Here is a 23,289-nt window from a genome sequence, read left to right on the forward strand (position 1 = left end):
CCCTAATTTCATCTTTAAACTCAAAATCTCAATACTGACATCTAGTATATATTATGAATGAAACAGATCTATAATTAAACTCTTAATTACCTGTTAACTTGTGTGATTTATTGCCTTCCCAGTCACACTTCATATTTTTAGTTTCTTAGAAAAAAATCCTTGAAGTCATCCTTGACTCCCATTTTTCTCTTATATTCGATATCACATGTGTCAAGAGATAATACTAGTTTTACTTATAAAATATACCCAGAGTCTCACCACTTCTTACGACCTTTGCTGCTATCTAAGTCAAAGACACTATTGTCCATGGTCTGAATACTGGCAATAGCACCTATAAAGTTCTCCCTACTTCTTCTCCTGTTCACAATAGTGTAGTCTCCTCTTTTGGATATCAGGACACATTTAAAACGTGAAACATATGTGACCCTTTGTTTAAAACCCTGCAATGATTCCCCATTGTATTCTGAGTGGAATGACCCACAACACCCTGCACTACCCGTGCTCCTGTTCTACCTGACCTACCCCTTAGTGTTCCCTCGTGCCTCCTCTAGTCCAATCACACGGGCCCCTGCTGTATCCCCAACTAAGACAGAACTGCCCCTGCTTTGGGGTCTTTGCTCCAGTTGTTCCCTCTTGCCAGAATGCTATAATTCCAATAAATTACCTGTCTCCTTCAAGTCTGTACTCGTCTCACCTTTGAAATAAAGACCACTTTGACAAACCAATTTTTTAAAAAAGCAACTTGTACCACTCCCTCTTCCTGGGATTTCCTATCACCTTACCCTCTTTTAATTTTTCTCTTTTATATAACATTATCACCTTTTAACCTACTATATAGATTATTTATTATTTTTTTTTTTTTGTCAGAGGTAGAGATCTTGGTTGTATTTGATATACCCCAGCCTCTTCAAATATTTCATGGCACGCAGTTGATAAGCAAAAAAATAATAGATACTTGAAAGATTGAAATAAAACAAAATGAGTGCCTTGGAAACTGCTAAGTAACTGTACATGTATTAGTATTTGTATATGTCTGTGAAATTAATATTGGAGCCAAATACTGCGAGGGATAATCTCAATTCAAGAGAATTGAAATTGAATAATCCCAATTCAAGATTATTATAATAGGAATAAGTCCCCAACAGGTTTAGCAACTTACTACTTTTAGAATACTTTGTGTTTATTTCTCTGGGGAGAAAAATATCAGATTCCCAGTGAAATGACAGGTATCTATGTACAGTATGTGCAAATCAGCAAACAAAAGCAGATGTTTGTTCATCTGAATAGGAGAGGAGGAAAGTTTACATAATCTTTAAATGTATTCAAGAAGAAAAATGCCAGACCCAGGAACACATTGGAGAACTCAGGACTACACATATACTGGTTGCTTAAACAAAAGGACTAAAGAACTGAGTTGGTCTGAGGCTTAGTGGGAAGAAACCAGCCCTACTTCAAGGGGAACATGAGATAGAATGGATGGGAAGAATTGGAATGAACAGTCTTCACTCACCTTTGCTCCAGTCTCAAACTAAATCACGTTTGGCTTAGTCCTACTTCAGACTCTTGGTCGCTTTCTGCTCACCCAATTATAACCGCCTCCCCAGACTAGCTTAGGTCCAATATCTCAGCATTGTGGGATCCTCAATGGTTTGAATGAATCTATTTCAGATAAACCGTTTCTATGGAATACAGTTTGGAAGTTGATTCTGGGCTTAATTCTGGCTCTACCACTGACCTTTACCATGGCATCCAGTATTGCTCTACATCATAGATTGCAAAGTAAGTGGGTTTGAAGGATGGGAGATGTAAAGAGGAAGGGGGAGCTAAAGCTGCATGACCCCTGATTTCCAAGCCTGTGTGCCTCAGAAAGTTCCGAATTCTTAGGTCGTTACTAGATGCTCACCATTCCTTGACCTTCTGATAAAATGCTGTGTGTCTGAAAGCCTGGGCTTTCTTGTACCTCAATCAAATTCAAATTATTATTTTTTCCTATGGTGATAGCTTTCCCAACAAACTGGGAGAGCTTTTAAACATTTAGCATTTAACACTTAACACAGTTTACACGTATCTCTCACTTGACTGCTTAAATAGTACAGTGACTCCATCAGGGCAGGAAATAAAGTCCTGAATGCACAGGGCAGAAACAGCTGCATAGTCACTTAAATAGTACCCAGTATCAGGAAAATAGAGCATACAGGAGAGGTACTCCAGGTAGCTTACCTTTCCCAAGCGGAAAGTTTCGTCCATCTCAACCAAGCTGCTTCAGGGGAAATGGACTTGGAGGATTTAGGGGGAAATTTTAAGACACACAAAAAATAGCTGTTCATGACTCGAAGGTGTACTGTTTTAAAACCTTCAAATTCAACATGTCCATTATCATATGTAAAATAGATGACCAGGGCAAGTTTGATGCATGAAGCTGGGCACCCAAAGCCAGTGCTCTGGGACAACCCAGAGGGATAGGGTGGGAAGGGAGGTGGGCGGGGGGTTCAGGATGGGGGGGACACATGTATACCTGTGGCCCATTCATGCTGATGTATGGCAAAAACCACCACAATATTGTAATTATCCTCCAATTAAAATAAATAATTTAATGAATTAAACCTTCAAATTCACAGATCCTTTCTGGTATAGCTCTATCTTTCAAGACTACATTCTTCTGAGGTCTCTTTCTAGCTGAAAACCTGGACTTCCACAAAGCCTCTCTCTTTAGTAGCTCAGTGTTCTGCATGTTCTCTAGGAGCACAGATAAGAGGAGCCAGAAGCAGTTTACAATCTCCACTATGTTTGAGAGCCCGTACTGGGTACTGTCTTCCTGTTACCCGACACACAGGTGAGCAGAACTCTTCCCAGGTCCCTTGGTGTATGGTTGTGTGTCTTGTAGAGGTACTTCTCTTTATGGACAGATGCCACATTTTTGATGTTGATGGGGAGACAAAAATGAGAGCCATCTATGCCACCATGATGCTCATGAATCTTTGCATCCCAGATTTTAAACATTAAGTTAGACTGTGCATGTGTGTCTGCTAAGTTGCTTCAGTCATGTCCAACTCTTTGTGACCCTATGGACTGTAGCTCACCAGTCTTATCTGTCCATGGGATTCTCCAGGCAATAATACTGGAGTGGGTTGCCTTGCCCTCCTTCAGGGGATCTTCCCAATCCAGGGATCAAACCCACATCTCCTGCAATGGCAGACAGGTTCTTTACCCAGTGAGCCATCTGGGAAACCCTAGACTATGCATAATACTCCACAATGGAGGAATGGACACCACTTGTGTTGTTAAAAGAAAAAGTGAAGTCTCTCAGTCATGTCTGACTCTTTGCGACCCCATGGACTATAGCCTACCAGGCTCCTCTGTCCATGGAATTCACCAGGCAAGAGTACTGGAGTGGGTTGCCATTTCCTTCTCCAGGGGATCTTCCCAACCCAGGGATCGAACCTGGGTCTCCCTCACTGCAGGCAGACACTTTACCATCTGAGCCACTCCCCTCCCCCCATGTAATAGAATATTTTCATGGAAAGACTAGAGAGCCAAATGACACCACAGTGATGTGTGCTAAATAAGATTTTAAGCAGTATGTTGTCTAACAACCTTTAATGAGATTCTTACTTTCAGAGCTCTTATGATCTCTTAGGCAGTTCAGAGGTCTCCAGACCTATCCTACTCTGGCCTATTTTGAATCTAGATATAATAAGGACTAGTGCTTATATCTCTCCCTAATGCAGCACACTGATTGATGGGCTAGAGGAAGAAAAAGAAAAATGAGTTACTTTCTTCTGGGTCTGTTTAGCCTCAGCCCCAAACCACTCCCATCCTAGAAACAGCTCTGCTTTTGTCCCAGTGACCAACAGCTTTAGACCTAAGCCTTTAGATACTCGGGATCTGCTAGTCCTAAGCCTTAGCCCTATATTTCCTGCCCCTCCACCCTTAGTCCTGTTCTAAATATATACAAAGGGATGGCATTAAACTATAAATCTTGTTTTTCTGGTGCATTTCCCCCAATCTGAAGTATCTCCACACCAATAACTGATGGTGAGCTCCCTGTATTTTTTTTTTTTTTTTTCAGGTTGCTCCTGCAATGCACTACCTCCTTGGTTAGTGGGCATACTAATATTCTTGACTTCATTCAGTATGATTGTCTCCCTCATTTTCTATTTGCATTACAGAAAAAGAGGTATGTGGGACCAAAAAGATGAAAACTTTGTGAAAATTATCTCCAAGTGCTCAGTATCTGGTAAAACACTTAGCCAAAGAAAAGTAACAATGCTGTTTATCTGAAAGCTTGATTTCTTCTTGTACCTCAAATATTTGTTCGAATTCCATGAACAATAAATTTTTGGACCTCATGTCACTGGATTTGGATTCCAGCCTCCAGAATTTTGTGAGTTTAATGATACAAACTGCTGATATCTCTTCTCCTTAGCAAAAGAAAATATTTTCTTCAGTAAAATAACTATATTCTGCCAAAAATCCAGCCAATTCTTCCTGTACTTTTAGCTTAGCTTAGACGAGATAATAATTCAGTATATCTTAAACATTGGGGGTTATAGATTATTCTAAGAGACTGATACAAAGTAAAAAGTCTTCTTCTCAAAATGATTTATATGTCCACAGATATTTTGCTTAAGTTTATGGTTTGTTCTCAGGTTTCCCTGGTGGCTCAGATGGTAAAGAATCTGCCTGCAATGCAGGAAACCTGGGTTTGATCCCTGGGTCAGGAAAATCCCCTGGAGAAAGGAATGGCTACCCACTCCAGTATTCTTCCCTGGTGAATTCCATGGACAGAGGAGCCTGGCAGGCTACAGTCCATGGGGTCACCAAGAGCCAGATTAACACTACTACTACTCATGGTCTGTATGGACAACTGAAACTGATCCTTCCCTTTGGCTCTCTTTGACTCTCTTTGAAGGTGAAGTGGAAAGGGCAATTGTAAAAGTTTGGGGATAGCTGAACCCAGCATATTTTAAAATGGGTCCTCAGCTCTATCTTTGAGGTCCCCATGCACAAAGTGGGGCTGAACTATTCAGAGGATTTTATTTATTAATTTTCTCCTATGCAATAAAGACCAAATAGTCTTAAATAATACTAGACTGGAAACTGCTTTTATATTTCACTTTAAGAAAAGCCATACCTGAATCTTGCTTTGCATGTTAGCAAGCTAAATACTCTCTCCATTTGTGCTAGAGGAAAGGAGCAAGATACTATGGTAATAGCTAGTACATATTAAATATTTATTATGTGCTGTATGGATTTTATAATATTAATACATTTACTCTTCAGTGAACTAGATTTTATATGTGATAAAATCTGGAATACAAAGAAGTTGAATAGCTATTCACACAGCTAAGTAATGGCAATGCCCGGACCCCAACCATGCACTTAAACCTCTGTTTCAATAACTGTAGTGTACTGATCCTCTATGGAAAGACTAAAAATAAAATTAAAAAGAAAGAGATATTTAGTCAGCAGTCTTGTGAAAAGGAATTGGTCATTACAGGGAAATATTGCCTGGGTACTTAGTGATTTATGAGGCTTCCATTGGATAAAACAGAAAACCCCAAGAATAGTTTGCAGGTCACTGTCATTGTCGAAGCAGATCTGGAATCCTTAATAGTGAATCTGGAAATTAAAATTTTATTTTTGCTTACTCTAACTTGAAGACCTAAAACTAAGTCATTGATCACAGAGGCCTTCACCCACAGTGCTCACAACTCCTGGTAATTAGGCAAGGAACACCCATCCACTAATCTCTTTTCTAATTGCTACTGAACTTTCTTCTCCTTACTTAAAATGGACTTTCCTCCATGGATATTGGTTCCTCTGTAACTATCTCATTTAGCGGCCTCATTCCTTATTTAGGCAACTTTCTGTTTGTCATGACTTTCTGGACTGATTTTCCTTCTTGATGTTTATCTATTCAGAAAGCACTTGTCAATTCATTTAACAGATATGAATTTCCAGGAAATTCCACAAACATTGTATATTTTAATTCTTAACATCTTTATGCAGTGTTTATTATTATCTGCACTTTGGAACTTCAGATACAGCAGAATGTAAAATTTGATCAACTTACATCAGTTGACCCAGCAAATAATAAAATTATTACTGGGGTTCAAATCATGTGTCCCTTGTTCTGAATATTTTACAATAAATCAGATTGCCTTTCTAAATGCAGGTAAATGTTTCTTCTCAAGAAATAGCCAGCATTTGAGTCTCCAACAGACATATTCTGCTCTTCCTGCTTTCTGTGGAGGTCATGCACAGAGAAACCTGCAAGAGATGTATACTATTTATTCCCAAGAATCAGTGCCAGAGTAGAGTCAGACTTTCTTGGCTATACCACTAACTGTGTGAACTTGAGGGACTTATATAAAGTCTCTGAACTGTAGTTTCTTCATCCTTAAAATATTGATGATAATGCCTATTTCATAAGGTTATTTTAGGTTAAATTAGTCAATATATTGAAGTCATTTAGTCTGGGTTCACACATAGTGCAAACCACACTAATGTTTGATATTATTATTACTATCATTATTATTAGCATTATCTATGGATTCTGTCACAATTCCCTGTCTGGGGTCTCAGCTGGTGGGAAGATTGGGTTACATGTGTTTGCCATCATTCTTCTTCCCTTTTCTCCTAAGCTCATGGCATGTCTTTCTTCACTCACACCCCACCATGACCTTAACTTTCCTTCGAAGCATGGACATCCCTAGCCAAGTAGGAAGGAAAGAAAACCAAAAAGTCAGCATAGATTTAAACACACACACACACAATTTTCTGGTACTCTTAGCATCCTAGAGCTATTTTATCTCCAAGCTTTTCTTTCAATTTTATTTTAAATTTTGTTCTACCCCTTAGGAGAAGAGCTTTGAAGTTCTCCTTAATGTTAATCTGAGAAAAATAGAGATGTGTGACCAAGAGAGAGACTTGTTGACTTCACTCTCTGATCATTTTGCACATGCCCCCAGAGCAATTTTTCTATTTAAAAAAAATTCAAGCTATCACCCTTATAAAGGGACCTCCGATTTAGTCAAGGGCTGAGAATTTATATCAAATTATAGGGTAAAGTAGATATTTATTAGGGAAACAGTTTACCCTCCATTTGTACAGTCTACGACCATATGGAATATATTGTGAGGGCAACAATTTTGGTGACTTTTGAGTTTTCTCTTCTCCAAGAAGAATATTGTCAGTTATTTCAACCATTATTTCAAGGACATGGATTTAAGACTCCTGACTCCTGTTTCCCCATCCTTACTCTCTTGGTTGTCCTTCTCTACAAGATAGAATGAATCAGTGAACAATCATGTCAGTGAAACAAACTAGAGTTAACATAGGAAAGTAATTTTGTATAGGCATAGCTGACCAGCAATGAAACAGATACCCTAACTGTTGGTAATGGTGCTTCCATCACAAGACATATTAATCAGTATTATGAGGTGGGAATATTCTCCACTTTTATAATCACCCTGAAAACATACTTTCCAGAAGCTGTCTGCTATAGGTAAGAGGATAACTTTTGAGAATTATAATATCTTTTTCATCTCATAGATTCTGCTCATTCCAGATTATTTTATTTCATCATATTTCTCAAGAGGTCTAGAGTTCTTGAGGGCCTGCAGCACCTCGTGAAGTAGACAAGGGTATAATGGCCAACCAGAGCAAGTGTCATGATGCTTGGGTGGAAGAAACAATATCTGCCTCTTCACAGCCTTCTTCCACACTTAGCCCAAATGTGCTCATCTCCAGGATCGTCTACACAACCCAGCCTACTTTTCCTTCACCTTCATACAAGCCCAGAAGTATGGAGCAATAGGAATGTGAAAAGCGAAACTATTGTTAGTCTGTAATCCAGTCCTCCTTTCCCTGCTGTGACTCTTCTAACACTTGCATCTCTCTACAGTCCCCATTTCAGATCCACATTTCGAGTTGGATGTCATGTGGCTGGAGGATATGACTGTGATCCTGTGTGTTCTGATGGTCTTCATCACCATGATCATTTCCTCTGCTTACTTTAGACTCAGAGGTAAATGGAATGGGAAGGGTGGTAACTCAGAAGGCATCATTCTTCTAACTGATCTCCAGATATAGTCTCTGACTGTAGCTTCTTGAGTCTCCTGGGGTTTCTACAAAAGTGACCTTTCCAGTCCTTGCGCATTAATAGCTGGGGGGAAAACAAAGACCTGTGCATTTTCTTTTGATCTGTTAGTGTATGAAGCTCTCAGTGAATTTGATATAAGAATAATACTTTACAGATTTTCTTGCCAGAATTTATACCTTTCTAACATGATGTGTTTGGTACATGTAGTGAAACTACACGTTCATTGAAGCTGCCCAAGCAAGATAGTAATAGGATAACTCAGGATAACTGTAATAGTAATAGGATAACTCAGGATAAGTCAGGATAACTCAGGATAACTCTAAACTCAACTAAATAGAATTTGGAATAAAGAAAAAAGAGGTGAGGGGAGTACCCTGTTTAATAAACAAAAGTGGCGGGGACGGGGACAGAAAGAAGGTAATTTTGAGACAAGGTTATACTCAGGCTAGAGAAGGATGGTTGCTTAATGAAAAGAACACAGTTTTTTTAATCCAATAACCTTGGGTTTTATCCTGGGTTAACCATGCTGACTGACCTTGGGTAAATGGCTTTTCTCTGCTGATCTAATTTATTTCCTCCACAAAATGGGGAAGATAAGTCATACCTTATGAGATTATTCAGCTGAGGAATTTTGATGTAAAGATCTAACATTGTGTACTCAAATAAATATCACATGCACACACGTGCATATACCTGCTCATACACGCACATCAGAGAAGCAACCAGAGGGGAGGAAGACCAGAAGCGGTCAGATTCTACCCCAGTGAAGTCTGTCTTCTCCTCTCTGCTTCTACATCTCTTGAAACATCTACCACTACTACCTCTCACTGTCTCTGCCTGTTCGCTCAAAATCTTACTGAGGTATCAGCTGATATCACTGAAAAGAAATGAACACAATATAGTCTCTTCACAAAAAAAGGGAAGAAAGAAAGAAAAGGAGGACAGAAGGAAGAGAGGAAAGAAAGAAGGAAGGAATGTCAGAGGGAAAGGAGGAAGACTGTGCCCTGTATAAGGGCTCTCTGATTGTAGCCATCTTGAGGCTCGCCGGGGTTTCTATAAGGGCAATGTTAGTGCCTCAGATTCCAATGACAGTCTCAGTTCTGACTTCACACTTGTGATAATTCTAGTAGAACCGGAAGGTCCAAGTGTTTCATCCAGAAACATTCAATGCTCTGCATTTTCTTCTATTTTGATCTCAAAGACAGAATTAAAAATGTAATATTATAGTTGATAATTGAACATTATAGAAACTTGTAGGCATCTACAAAGGCTGAACCAGGAACATTTCTGAAGCTATGTTCGGAGTAGAGTGTGTATTTTTGAAATTCCATAACATCCAACATTGAAAGTCCTGGCTTTATGTGCAAAATATAATCTGCTTATGAAATCAATGGAAGGAAATGTAAAACTAGTCATGTGAGAAGAAACATTTTAATACTTCATTCTTGTGTTCCACCAGTAACCTACAATCCTGAAATGTTCCATTAAAAATGAATGCAGGGTTATGAAAATATATACTCTTAATTACTAGCAGGCTCTTTCCCCTAAATACAGTGCAAATCTATCATGAGTTATTATGGACAATACATACAAGCTTTTTACTTAAGCTTAAAAAGGCCTAGAGCCACAAAGAATGGGTACTTTGCTCTCTCATCTTTGCAGGCATTGACTCTTAGGTCTCTCTGGACTACCTGTCGAGAGCCACTAGATATTGAAGTGGCCAATTAGGATGACAAGAGAAACTAAAGGCAACAGTCATGCTTTTATCCCCTTATTGTGGGTGTGTAAGAGGCCACAAAGGAAAATAGTCTGGCTCCTCATAGTTCCAGTGCTGGACAAGGGTCAGGTGACCTGCAGCACAGGCTGGGGAAATGGTGTCTCACTATGAAGAACACTAGGGCTTCCCTTGTAGCTCTGGAGATAAAGAAACCGCCTGCAATGCAGGAGACCCCAGTTTAATTCCTGGGTCAGGAAGATGCCCTGGAGAAGGGATAGGCTACCCACTCCAGTATTCTTGGGTTTCCTGGTGGCTCAGTCAGTAAAGAATGCACCTGCAATGTGGGAGACCTGGGTTTGAAATAGTGTCTCACTATAAAAAACACTGCACAAAAGACTCCTGCCATTTTATTAACTTGGGGAGAATGGAAGGGAAGGAGAAACAGAATTAGAATGGAACAATCCTGAGTCAAAGTGGAGAAGAATAATTTAATCAAGATGCCCTTCCCCAATAAAAGGTCTCAGCAGAGGGTACTAAAAATAAAAAAAGCATTTTAGCTGAGGACCCTCAGCTAAAGTAAGGAAGCCTCCAAAAAGAGGTAGCTGGGCTAGGAATGCAGGTATGCATATGAACATGGCTGCTGGGAGTGAAGGGCCTAGCCCTGGACTGCACCTCCCTCCAGAAACTGCAAGGTGCTGGCTGTGCACCAAGTCTGGTGTGAGGAGCCTGCAGGGCAAATCCTTTGTCATGTCCTATGGTCTGACATAAGGAATCACGAATAGTAACCTGGACTGGAGTCAGACCCTTCCTTACCTCTCCAATGTTGAGAAACATTCCACCCTTTGAGATTAAACAATTGCAAGGACAAATGTGTGCTTCCCACAGTACAGATTTATGCTTCTCAGGCCTGGTTTCTACCACTGAGGAAAGCAACTCAATCACTATCCTTGCATCCTATGAGGCACAGATTAGTGATAGCGGAGAGCAGGAAGGAGCCCGTAGCCAGTATTCATCCACTCAAAAGCAAGGCTTACCAGCTGACCAAGTGGGATTAAAAGAAGAGTTAGAATCAAGGAGAGGTTTTATTGTCTTTCACACTGGAGACCAGCGTTATTGAAAAATGAATCCTGTTTTCAACCACGTGGTATCATAAGGCCATTTCTCAGCACTGCTCCTCTTTGTCCCATGGAGACCAATGAAGGAGTTGCTTCAGCCACTCAAAGATTTTGTCAGTTACCTTTTTTGCTTTCCCAGATGTTTATGAATAAATCAAGAAAATATATTAATTGATTTGAAAGAGAGATTGTGCAATGTAGTTGACTGAAAAGACCCAATTCATTCTACTTATCACCATTGACAGTCTATTAATACAACCAGTTCATTCTAAAGGAAATCAGCTCTGTGTGTTCTGTGGAAGGAATGATGCTAACGCTGAAACTCCAGTACTTTGGCCACCTCATGCGAAGAGTTGACTCATTGGAAAAGACCCTGATGCTGGGAGGGATTGGGGGCAGGAGGAGAAGGGGACGACAGAGGATGAGATGGCTGGATGGCATCACCGACTCAATGGACATGAGTTTGAGTGAACTCCGGGAGATGGTGATGGACAGGGAGGCCTGGAGTGCTGCAATTCATGGGGTTGCAAAGAGTCGGACACGACTGAGCGACTGAACTGAACTGAATATTAATATATCTCACGTTGCTAATATTATAGAATCTATAGCAGCAACTTCACAATAGGCCAAAATTGGACAAGATCAAACTTGACCATAAATTGAAATGCTCTACATTAGCTACTAGATTTTTAAATTTTTAAAAATCGGGAATTCTAGTGGTGAGGACTCCACACTTCCACCGCAGGGTGGCTGAAGTTCGATCGCTGCTCTGAGGAGCCAAGATCCTGCATCCCGTGGGGTGTGGCCAAAAAAAGAAAAGAAAATTAGCCATTTCTCATAATCAAGTCAATTTTGTTTTACAAATAAAAAATAATTGCCCCAAATACTTTTTCAGCAATTTTTCTTAATGTTTTCTCCAGTTCTACCAAGTTTGTATTAGGGTTTAGGATGAATCTCATTGCTTTTTCAGTAACAACTTTCTCTGCTCCCTTTCACTGAATGAGTTAGCTCTTCTCTTATCTGAAAACTTAATTATTCCAATTCTGTCTCTTATGTTTCACAACTTTTCAAGTTCCAGAAGGTTAAAAGAATACATAAAGAATATTTAGAAAAATTTAAAAAGCAAATCCACAGATTCACTGTAGTTTCTGATGTGCCTTGTGATATTAAGCATCAGATGATATTGTGCAATGATAGCCTTTTCCAAGCAAATTCCCACAACATAGAGTGATTTACTGCTGTTTGAGTTATGAGAGTGAAGGAGAATAGAGAAAAAGAGAAAAAAGACAGGAAGAGATAATGTATGTGTGTGAATATATATTATTGATTATAGTTTCACCAGCGTATCCATTTACTTCAGTTGCTAAGAAATACTGTGCAAATTAAATCAGACTCCTTTCTAGAATACCTTTATTCCTTACACACATCCTCCCAGCAGAGATTTTCCTCTCATTGATTTAAGCCAGAGAAGTCAAGTTAATGACTTCTAAATAAAAGTTGTTTCCTCATGGCTTTTCCAAAGATGACTTTGGCATCTTGGAAGAGATCAATATGTTCTCAAATGTGTTTTTATTTCAACTAGTTGCCTTTAGTAAAATGTGAATTTACAATAGCTTGAATACATTTTATTTCCTCAACAGGTTTCCTACAAAATTAAGGGATTAAACGAGCACTGAACGTTTCATCTGGAACAATGGATAGACTACGGAAGATCAGTAGGCTAAGATCTCCAAGAAAAGTAGCTATGCCCTCACAGTTTAATTTTTCCCTTGCAATTTTATATAAAGTCAAATAATTGCCAGGTGGAGAGCAAATAAAATATACACTCAAATTTGCATTTCATTTGTAGCTCTTGTACAAACTATGTTAAAGTTAAAATGGATAGAAAAGTAATCAGAAGACAGAAGATAACAAATTAGGGTAATGACTGAAGTAAAGTCAATAATATACATGGGAAAATGAGAGTAACTCTGAAAGTAGAAATAAATCTATACTTATCAGAATTAAATGTCATATCTATCAGCAATTAAACATATCTGGGACATCAATCAGGGAAATGCATCAGAAGGCTCTTAGCACGAGAGTCCATAATAAAAATTAAATAAACAGATAACACATCTTCTGTACATAGGGCTAAAAGAATGATTTTGTACATTAAATTAAATGTAAGAGGGATAAAGTTTTCAAGTGAAGCCAGAATGCTTACTCTGATAAGGGACACAAGGAAAATTTTAGTATATAAATTTATTTCAGGATTGGCTTTCATAATGACTGAAGTAACAAAGGCCATGGGGGTAGAAACAAGTTCAAGTTATAATCTAGAAGAAACTTGGAAAAAATTTCCATTCAGTGGGTAACCCACATGGTAGGTATCAGGAAGATGTGTGTGTGTGCTAAGACACTTCAGTCATGTCCAACACTTTGTGACCCTATGGACTGCAGCCCGCCAGGGTCTTCTGTCCATGGGATTCTCCAGGCAAAATACTGGAGTAGGAACCTGTGTCTAACCTCTCCTGCATTGGTAGGTGGGTTCTTTACCACCAGCACTACCTGGGAAGCTCATCAGGGTAATAACCTTTCTGAAAAACTAGAAACCTTCCAGTAAAGACACTGACTTACAGAAATACGGGCACTGACTGTGGTTTTCATGCCAGGATATAATGCTTTCCTGATGGCTCAGTGGTAAAGAATCCACCTGCCAAAGCAGGAGACTCAGATTTGATCCCTGGGTCAGGAAGATCCCCTGGAGAAGGAAATGGCAACCCACTTCAGTATTCTTACCTGGGAAATCCCATGGATAGAGGAGGCTGGAGGGCTATGGTCCATGTGGTTGCAAAGAGCTGGACGTGACTGAGCGACTAAACAACAAAAAAATAGACATATAACCTTGTTTAATTTGATTTAAGAACCAAGAGATTTGGTTGCTATAAACTTCTCTTTAAAAAAGTAGAATAATTCTCCAAGGCCTCTATGGAATCATCTTTATTTAACCTGCATTTTTAAAGGATAGTGTCATCTGGAACAAAATCCTGGTTGAAACTTATTTCCTTCCAACGTGTCAAGTAAATCATTCCATTATTTTCTGCCTTTTGTATTACCTGTTGAAAAGTCAACTATTTGTCTTATTGTTGCTTCTTTGAAGACAATGTGTCTCTTATTCTCTGATTGCTTTAAACAGATTTGCTTCAATTTGGTTTTCATAGCTTGACTACAATGTGTTTGATATGGTTTAATTTATATTGATACTGCTTGAGGTTAATGTACCTCCATTAATACATGGGTTTAAAAATAACATTCCAAAAAAATGATAATGTTTCAGTCATTGTTTCTTCAAATATGTCTTCTGCTTTTGGGTGTCTAGTTTTATGTCTGTTAGATCCTTCACTGTGTCTCTCATCTCCCTAGGCTTTTTTCTTTATTTTATATTCTTTTTCTTCTCTGTTTTTCAGTTTGGATATTTACCATTAAATAGTCTCCCAATTCACTAATCCCATGTTATTTCAGCTGAATAAGCTGCTAAACTCTTTATAATGAGTTTTTATTTCAGAAGTTATATTTCTCCTTCTGGGAAGCCCAAGTATTTTCCTACTATAGACTCCACTTCTATGTAATGCTATCTATTAAGTATCTTTTCCTCGACATGCCAGGACAAATCAATTAAAGTTATTTTAAGCTTATCAGCTAATTTCACTATCTCAGGCAGCTTTGGTCTATTCGGTCTGTTTCTCCTGTCCATTTCTCCCATTGGTTTATGTTCAGATGATTCTGTCCTTTCTCATATGTAAAAATAAATATTGATTTAAGGACATTGTGATGGTATCATTAAATGTGTGTCAACTTGACTATATTTTTCAGAAAGTCCTTTCTTTTGTGTTTCCAGTTAGGGAAGGCCATAAGGAAAATTCTTGGGGGATGGAGAGTGAAAAGAAAGCAGCAGCCATTGCAGCTTGTATTATATATGTTGCTGCTGATCTGCTGATTCCTTTCATTGGCATGATGCAGAAGCTAGATCTGAAACTGCTCTACTTTCCCATGAATCCTTCTTTGACTTCTCTGAGCCCTAAGTCAAATGTATATGTCAACTCTGATGAAGGGCTCTAGCTTCTGCAATATATTTTCTTCAACAAGTTGTTGTTGTTCAGTTGTTAAGTCATGTCTGACTCTGTGACCACACGGAATGCAGCACCAAACTCCCTTGTCCTTCACTATCTCTTGGAGTTTGCTCAAATTCATGTCCATTGAGTCAATGATGCTATCTAACCATCTCAACCTCTGCCATCCCCTTTTCCTTTGGCCTTCAATCCTTCCTAGCATCAGGGTCATTTCAAAGAAGTCAGCTCTGTATCACCTGGCCAAAGTATTCTCCAGGCAAGAATACTGGAGTAGGTTGCCCTTTCCCCCTCCAGGGGATCTTCCTGACTCAGAGATCAACCCATGTCTCCTGCATCTCCTGCATTGGCAGACAGATTCTTTAACACTGAGCCACCTGGGGGGTCCTCTTCAACAAGATCAGAAATAATAATACATATTTCTGCTTCACTGACTATGCTAAAGCCTTTTACTATGTGTATCACAATGAACTGTAGAAAATTCTTAAGAGATGGAAATATCAGACCACCTTACCTGCCTCCTGAGAAACATGTATGCAGGTCAAGAAGCAACAGTTAGAACCAGACATGGAACAACGGACTGGTTTAAAATTGGGAAAGGAGTACATCAAGGCTGTATTTTGTCACCCTGCTTATCTAACTTCTATGCAGAGTACATCATGTGAAATGCCATGTTGGGTGAATCACAAGCTGGAATCAAGATGTCAGGAGAAATATCAATAATCTCAGATATGCAGATGACACCACCCTTATGGAAGAAAGTGAAAAAGAACTAAAGAGTCTCTTGATGAAGATGAAAGAGGAGAGTGAAAAAGCTGGCTTAAAATACAACATTTGAGGAGAACAAGATGGCAGAGGAGTAAGTGGATGTGGAGTACATCTCTCTCCATGGATACATCAGGAATACACCCTTAGACACAAAAGTGCATGAAGAACACCAGCTGAGAGCAGACAGGAGTACCTGACCAGCAGAAAAGAATATATATAACCACTCAAAACTTGGTAGGACAAAGGAACTAGAGGGAAAAATAGGAGTGTTAGTAGGACTGGACCTGCCCACACTGGGGCAATTGTCTGAGTCAGAGGAGATATATTTAAGGCTAAGAGTGAAACAGCTGATCTGTGGCAGCCTAAATGGAATCAGAATCAAACAGTCCTTGCCACAGCCATACATACCCTGGACAGTGATGCAGGTCCCCTAGAAGGCCCAGAAGCTGGGAGCTGTTTAGTGATTGTGGAGCAATCCCAGGTCAAGGGCTGCTGTTGACTGCAAAGAGACGGATCTAGGGCATGTGAGGGAAGAGACTGTGGTGGGGAATGCTTGTGGAGGAAAGCCAGGCAGCCATAGAAGCAAGGCGATACTGCTGAGTCATGTGTAGGGGGTGGAGCCATCACCATAGCCCCTCTCTCCCCACATGCTAGCATCGGCACCTGAACAGTAGAGAGGCTGGCACATCAAACGCCTGACACAGTGAACTAAAGAGTAAGACCCCACCCAGCATGCCCCTTTTAAGTGCCTGACATGCTGATCTACAGAGTAAGACCCCGCCCAGCATGCCCCTTTTAAGTGCCTGACATGCTGATCTACAGAGAAAGACCCCAGCCGGGGGGCCCCTCTATGTGCCTGATGCACCAAACAGCAGAGAAGGGCTCCAGTCAAGGGAGCCCTCTAAGTGCATGAATAGGTGGAGCTACAGAGAAAGACTGGCCAAAGAGGCCTTCTGATCACCAGCTATAAGAGGCTCAAAAAAAGACTCTGATAGGGCCATAATGCCTGTGGCAGAGGCAGTTGGTGTTCCTGCACACTTGGCACCTCCACGGTCCCTGCAAACCAAGCAGCTGCACCACCTTCATGCTCAACCCTCACTGGGGCAGAGCTGCCACAGGCAAAAAAAAGTCTTCAGTTGTGTCCAGCTCTTTGCGGCCTTGTGGACTGTGGCCCGCCAAGCTTCTCTGTCAAGGGGGTTCTCCAGGCAAGATACTGGAATGTATTGGCCAATACTAGTTGCCATACACTGCCCAGTTCAGTTCAGTTCAGTCCCTCAGTCGTGTCCGACTCTTTGTGACCCCATGATACCGCAGCACGCGAGGCCTCCCTGGAGTTTACCCAAACTCATGTCCATCGAGTCGGTGATGCCATCTAACCATCTCATCCTCTGTCGTCCCCATCTCTTCCTGCCCTCAATCTTTCCCAGCATCAGGGTCCTTTCAAATGAGTCAGCTGTTCGCATCAGGTGGCAAAAGTATTGCAGTTTCAGCTTCAGTATCAGTCCTTCCAATGAACACCCAGGACTGATCTCCTTTACAATGGACTGGTTGGATCTCCTTGCAGTCCAAGGGACTCTCAAGAGTCTTCTCCAACACCACAGTTCAAAAGCATCAATTCTTATGCGCTCAGCTTTCTTTATAGTCCAACTCTCACATAAGTACATGACTACTTGAAAAACCATAGCCTTGACTACACAGACCTTTGTTGACAAAGTAATGTCTTTGCTTTTTAAATGCTGTCTAGGTTGGTCATAAACTTCCTTCCAAGGAGCAGGCGTCTTTTAATTTCATGGCTGCAATCACCATCCACAGTGATTTTGGAGCCCAGAAAAATAAGGTCAGCCATTGTTTCCACTGTTTCCCCATCTATTTGCCATGAAGTGATGGTATTAGAAAATGCAAATCAAAACTACAATGAGATATCACCTCACACCTGTCAGAATTGGCATCATCAAAAAGTCTACAAACAAGTGCTGGAGAGGGTGTGGAGAAAAGTCCCACCCTTGCACTGTTGGTGGGAATGTAAATTGATACAACCACTATGGAAGATGATACGGAGATTCCTTAAAAAACTAAGAATAAAACCACCGTGTGACCCAGCAATCCCACTCCTAGGCACATACCCTGAGGAAACCAAAATTGAAAAAGACACATGTATCCCATTGTTCATTGCCGCACTATTTATAATAGCTCAAACATGGAAGCAAGCTAGATGTCCATCAACAGATAAATGGATAAAGAAGTTGTGGTACATATACACAATGGAATATTACTCAGCCATAGAAAGGAATGCATTTGAATCAGTTCTAATGAGGTGGATGAACCTAGAGCCTATTATACAGGGTGAAGTAAGTCAGAAAGAGAAAGATAAATATCGTATTCTAATGCATGTATACAAAATCTAGAAAAATGGTTCTGAAGAATTTATTTTCAGGGCAGCAATGGAGAAACAGACATAGAGAATAGACTTATGGACATGGGGAGAGGGGAGGAGAGGGTGAGATGTATGGAGAGAGTAACATGGAAACTTACCATATGTAAAATAGCCAACAGGAATTGGCTGTATGGCTCAGGAAACGCAAACGGGGGCTCTGAATCAACCCAGAGGGGTGGGATGGGGAGGGAGGCAGGAGGGAGGTTCAAAAGGGAGGGTATATATGTATACCTATGGCTGATTCATGTTGAGGTTTGACAGAAAACAACAAAATTCTGTAATGCAATTATCCTTCAATTAAAAAAATAAATAATTTTTAAAAACTCAAGATTCAAAAAACTAAGATCATGGCATCTAGTCCCATCACTTCATGACAAATAGATGGGGAAAATATGGAAAGTGAGAGACTTTATTTTCTTGGGTTCCAAAATCACTGTGGACAGTGACTGCAGCCATGAAATTAAAAGACAGTTGTTCCTAGGAAGAAAAGCTATGACCAACCTAGACAGCATGTTAAAAGTCAGAGACATCACTTTGCCAACAAAGGTCCATATAGTCAAAGCTATGGTTTTTCCAGTAGTCGTGTACTGATGTGGGACTTGGACCATAAAGACGGCTGAGCACCAAAGAATTGATTCTTTAGAATTGTGGTGCAGGAGAAGACACTTGAGAATCCCTTGGACAGCAAGGAGATCAAACCAGTCAATTGTAAAGGAAATCAACCCTGAATATTCATTGGAAGGACTGATGCTGAAGCTGAAGCTCCAATATTTTGACCACATGATGCAAAGAGCTGTTATTGGAAAATACCTTGATGCTGGGAAAGATTAAGTGCAAGAGGAGAAGGGGGCAACACAAGATGAGATGGTTTGATGGTGTCATCAATTCAATGGGCATGAGTTTGAGCAAACTCAGGGAGATAGTGAAGGACAGGGAAGACTGGTGTGCTACAGTCCACAGGCTCTCAAAGAATCAGACAAGCCTGAGGGACTGAATAACAGCAACAAATGAGGGTCTAGCCCATGCATGTGGGTTCCATCCTGTTTGTATCTTTGCTATTGAAGTCCATTCTATTACCTCTTCCAATACTGGTAGGTGAATTAAGGCTATTCTTTTCAAGGTTACCACTGAGATGGGAAGCAGGGGATAAGAACAGGTTAAGTTAGAATGCCACAAAACTCACTATTCTTAGTGAAATTCAGCTATTTTTTCTAATTGTTCCCCTGACTGCAAATTTGTGGTTACTTTCCAGAATTCTGAAAAAAGTTGATTTCTGGCATTTTTTTTTTCCTAGTGTACTTACTATCTCATAAAGGAAAATCATCAACCTGCTCAGGCATCCATAACAAAATACCATAAACTGGGCGGCTGAAACAACAGACGTGTATTTTCTCCTAGTCCTGGGGACTTGAAGTCCAAGATCAGGGTGCCAGTCTTGTGTCTGGTGAGACCTCTCTCCCTGACTTGTAGGTGACCACCTCCTTGCTGTGTGCTCACATGACCTCTTTGTGTACAAGTGTAGAGAGAGAGAGTGTACTAGTTCTCACGTTCCTTCTTACACAGAAACTAATCCTATTGGATCATGGCCCTATCTTTATGACCTCATTTAACCTTAATTATTTCTGTAAAGGTCCTATCTCCAAGTAAATTAGGCTAGGGTGTGAACCCATGAATTTTGGGTGTGGGGGTGGACCACAAACAGTCTGTATCAGACGAGGATTTTTGAAGTTTCTTACTTCACCATTCTCACTGACATATTCAAGCACTTTATAAACACATGTTTTACTCATCTTTTTAAACAGTTCACAAAGAAGAGTTTAGGAACATCTTGTTTCATCATAGCTTGAGGCAGAACTATCTACTCCTTCTTGTTATATTTTTACATATGACCTGTCCCTTTTTTTCATAAAAAAGTTTAACAATGGTATGTGTCTATTTTACTAGAGGAAAAATCAAGTTTTTTTTTGTTGGTAATCTGAACATTTTTTTTTTTTTAGGCTTGCGTCTTGCATCACTTCTTTATTGATTCATGTACTGTTTTACCGCAGTCTCTCTAGGGAAGAGGGGCACACGCTGGTGAAGGGAGCTGGAGCAAAGGCAGAGGTCGCCCCCCGCCACCATGCCTCCCCCTCTCCCCAGTTTGGCCTCCGAAAGCAACCTCCTTGCTCCTTGAAGATCCCAGCAAGAGAGCTGGAGAGTCCTCCATGACCCTGTCCCCCAAGGAGCCGGTTCAGCTGTTATGCACGGGGGTGTGGTGCACCCAGGGACCTGGGGGAGGGTAAGCCCAGCCCTAGGACTCCCAGTCATCCTCGTCTTCCTCGCCCGGGGTCTGTTGTGGGGGAGGCAGGGGCGGGATGGAGTCTGACATCCGGGCGAAGGCTCCCCCTGGCCCCTCGCTGGCCCCGAACCCAGGTCCTTTCCCGGAGATGCCTTTGCGCCTCATGGCCAGCTTGTTGAAAAGGTCCGACATCAGGTCCCCGCCCTGGCTGGTGGCTCTCACTTGCTCCTGCTCCTTCTGCTGCTTCTTTCCAGCTTGCGCTCCTTGACACTGCGGAGCTTGGCCTTGCCGATGCCCCGGCCTGGCGGATGGACTCTAGCAGAGTGGCCTGGCCACTGGAGGGGTCAACCACTTCCTTGGGCGCTCCTTGGACCGGGGCTGAAGGGGATGCACCCCCGCTGTCGTCCCCCCTGGTGGGCTGTCCTGGCGGGGCCTGTGGCGGGGGCGGAGGTGGGGGGACACTCATCAGCACGGAGCTGGGGGAGGCGGTGGAGGTGGCGGGGGCGGTGGGCGTGCCGTCAGCACCCCATCCTCGAGGTCTGGCTTGAAGGGCTGGGCCACCTCCGTGTGGAAGGTGGGCAGCTCGGGAATGGCGCCAGGGGCAGAGGGGGCGATGCCAGGGCCCAGATCCGCGCTGTACATGAGGTCGTCGGCCACGCCTGGCAGGTCAGGCAGGTAGGACGGTACGTCGATGTCCGGCACCTGGCCCAGGTCGGGCACGAGAAGTAGTTCTCCGGGACCTGCTGCTCCAGCTGCTCTCTCCTGCTGATGGACAAAGGGGCATCGAACAGCTTCTCCTCTGTCTCGGCCCCCAGCATCACATGGGTCTTTGTGACAGCACCGGCCAGGGGGTCCAGGAAGACATACTTCTTGTACAGGTTCTCGGTGGTGTTGAAGAGCAGCAGGGAGCTGACAGAGCTGATGTTGCTGGGGAGCCCGCCCAGCCCTTCCTCAGCCTCGTCTTCAGGCTCCGGCTTGGTGTTCACACACACGGGGAAGAATTTCAGCTTCTCCTGCAGGGCCCGCTCGTCCAGGGGGCGGTGCTTGCTCTGGATCCTGTGGCGGGGACGCCTCTGCAGGCCGGGGTCCTGGGCCCCCGTGAAGATGGAGCCGTACTCCTGCAGGCGCTCAGGGGCAGGGTACTTGGCGCTGGAGAACACCTTGATGGCTTTCTTGCTGCCCTTGATCTTCTCGATCTTGGCCTGGGCCAAGGACACCCTCTCCCCGATGGCCTGCAGCTGACTCCGGCTGAGCTCTACTCGCTGGGAGATCCTGCTGAAGATGTCTCCGGAGACCTTTTGGAGGTACTGCAGGGCATCCGCCACCTGCTGGATGGCCTCCTCTAGCCGCAGGTCTGGCTGAATGAGGGGCACTGCATAGGTCTGACCGGCCAAGGAATGCTGGGTCATTTGCTGAACATTTTTTATTTATGCTTTTATGTTATTTTATTCTATGTTTTACTTTCTGAAATTCATTATCTAGCTTTTTGGTTTATATCTAACTTCTTGATTTGGTAAAGGTTTACTTTCAAATGAAACATGGCCCCTGTCAGGGGTGTATAGAATCAGAGCTCTTCATCTCAGGCTGTACTAGAAGTGTAGCACCAGTCAAGCCACAGGATACTCAGACCTTCCAAAATTTTTACCAGTGGTATAAACAACACCTCAAAAATACAGCGACTTTTAACTCTTTGATCTTGAGCTCATTTTAAAACTCTGTATCTCAGCCCATCACCTAAATAAGCTAATGCAGGCTACAAGGAGCATTCTCTCCAGCTTTTGTTGTTTTCAGTTGTTAGTTGTGTCTGACTCCTTGCGACCTCATGGACTGCAGCACACCAGGCCTCCTTGTCCCTCACCATCTCCCAGAGTTTGCCCAAGTTCATATCCAGCTACTTAATAATAATAATACTTGATATTTCCAATACTCTGTTTTTGAAGGTTAATATATAGAATGTTAAAATAGACATTTTCTTTTGATTAGCTGGAGTTAGAAACTATTTCAAAATGTAATAACTCTAATGACATCAACTATATTATTATCATATTTCTCATTGGAATAATTGATGCATTATATTATGCTAATAAATTTCTTAATAGTAAAGGATCCTTTGATCCTCTTCTTGGTTGAGTTAGAAGTTAGTTTTCATGTAATGTTTAATTTCACTTACAAGAATTATGTGCATGATTCTTGCATAAATTCAAAGGTTATATGAGGTTTTTTTGTGCTCTTTTACAGTGTACATATCAATATTCACTAACTTTGTCAAATAATTAGGAAAATTTGCTCCTTTTTTCCCACTTCCCTTCAAAAATAAAAAGTACACCAATGAAAATATGTTATGAAAGGTTTTGGAAAAAGGTTATTTAAAAATAGCTCATCTCTAACCCACTCTGTTTTTAAATAAACTTGAGGTATCAAGAGATATATTTATTTTAGTCTATGACTCAGAATATACTGTCACTGATATTTGATACCTATGCTACCCCAAACTCTAGGAATAGGATTTTGGCAACAATCTGCATCCCTTACTTTTCTAAGAACTATCCATGATACAGTGTGATTGATATGATTTTCAGTAATTTTGTCCATAAACAGTCTCTATCATCAGAATAAAGGTTTGTAATAATACATTATTAATCATTTTCTTCTATTTTGTCTTCTTCATGTAATTTACTCCATTTTTAAACACATGTAGGACTATCATCGGGGAAGGCAGTGGCACCCCACTCCAGTACTCTTGCCTGGAAAATCCCATGGG

The 23,289-nt window shown here is 41.4% G+C and overlaps 1 protein-coding gene and 1 pseudogene across 1 annotated transcript in view; one reads left to right on the forward strand and one right to left on the reverse strand.

The window, feature by feature from the left end:
• Positions 1–20,532, forward strand: part of LOC102274712 (selection and upkeep of intraepithelial T-cells protein 1-like) — a 67,556-nt gene extending 47,024 nt beyond the window's left edge. The window contains exons 5-8 of the mRNA XM_070362349.1: positions 1,669–1,779; positions 4,070–4,177; positions 7,910–8,032; positions 20,390–20,532. Coding sequence (XP_070218450.1) covers positions 1,669–1,779; positions 4,070–4,177; positions 7,910–8,032; positions 20,390–20,532 — 485 coding nt within the window. The remainder of the gene's footprint in view (positions 1–1,668; positions 1,780–4,069; positions 4,178–7,909; positions 8,033–20,389) is intronic.
• LOC102275843 (WASH complex subunit 1-like) lies at positions 20,255–21,937 on the reverse strand (annotated as a pseudogene).
• Positions 21,938–23,289: the final 1,352 nt, after the last annotated feature.

This window comes from Bos mutus, chromosome 3, assembly GCF_027580195.1.
Source record: "Bos mutus isolate GX-2022 chromosome 3, NWIPB_WYAK_1.1, whole genome shotgun sequence".
NCBI lineage: Eukaryota > Metazoa > Chordata > Mammalia > Artiodactyla > Bovidae > Bos > Bos mutus.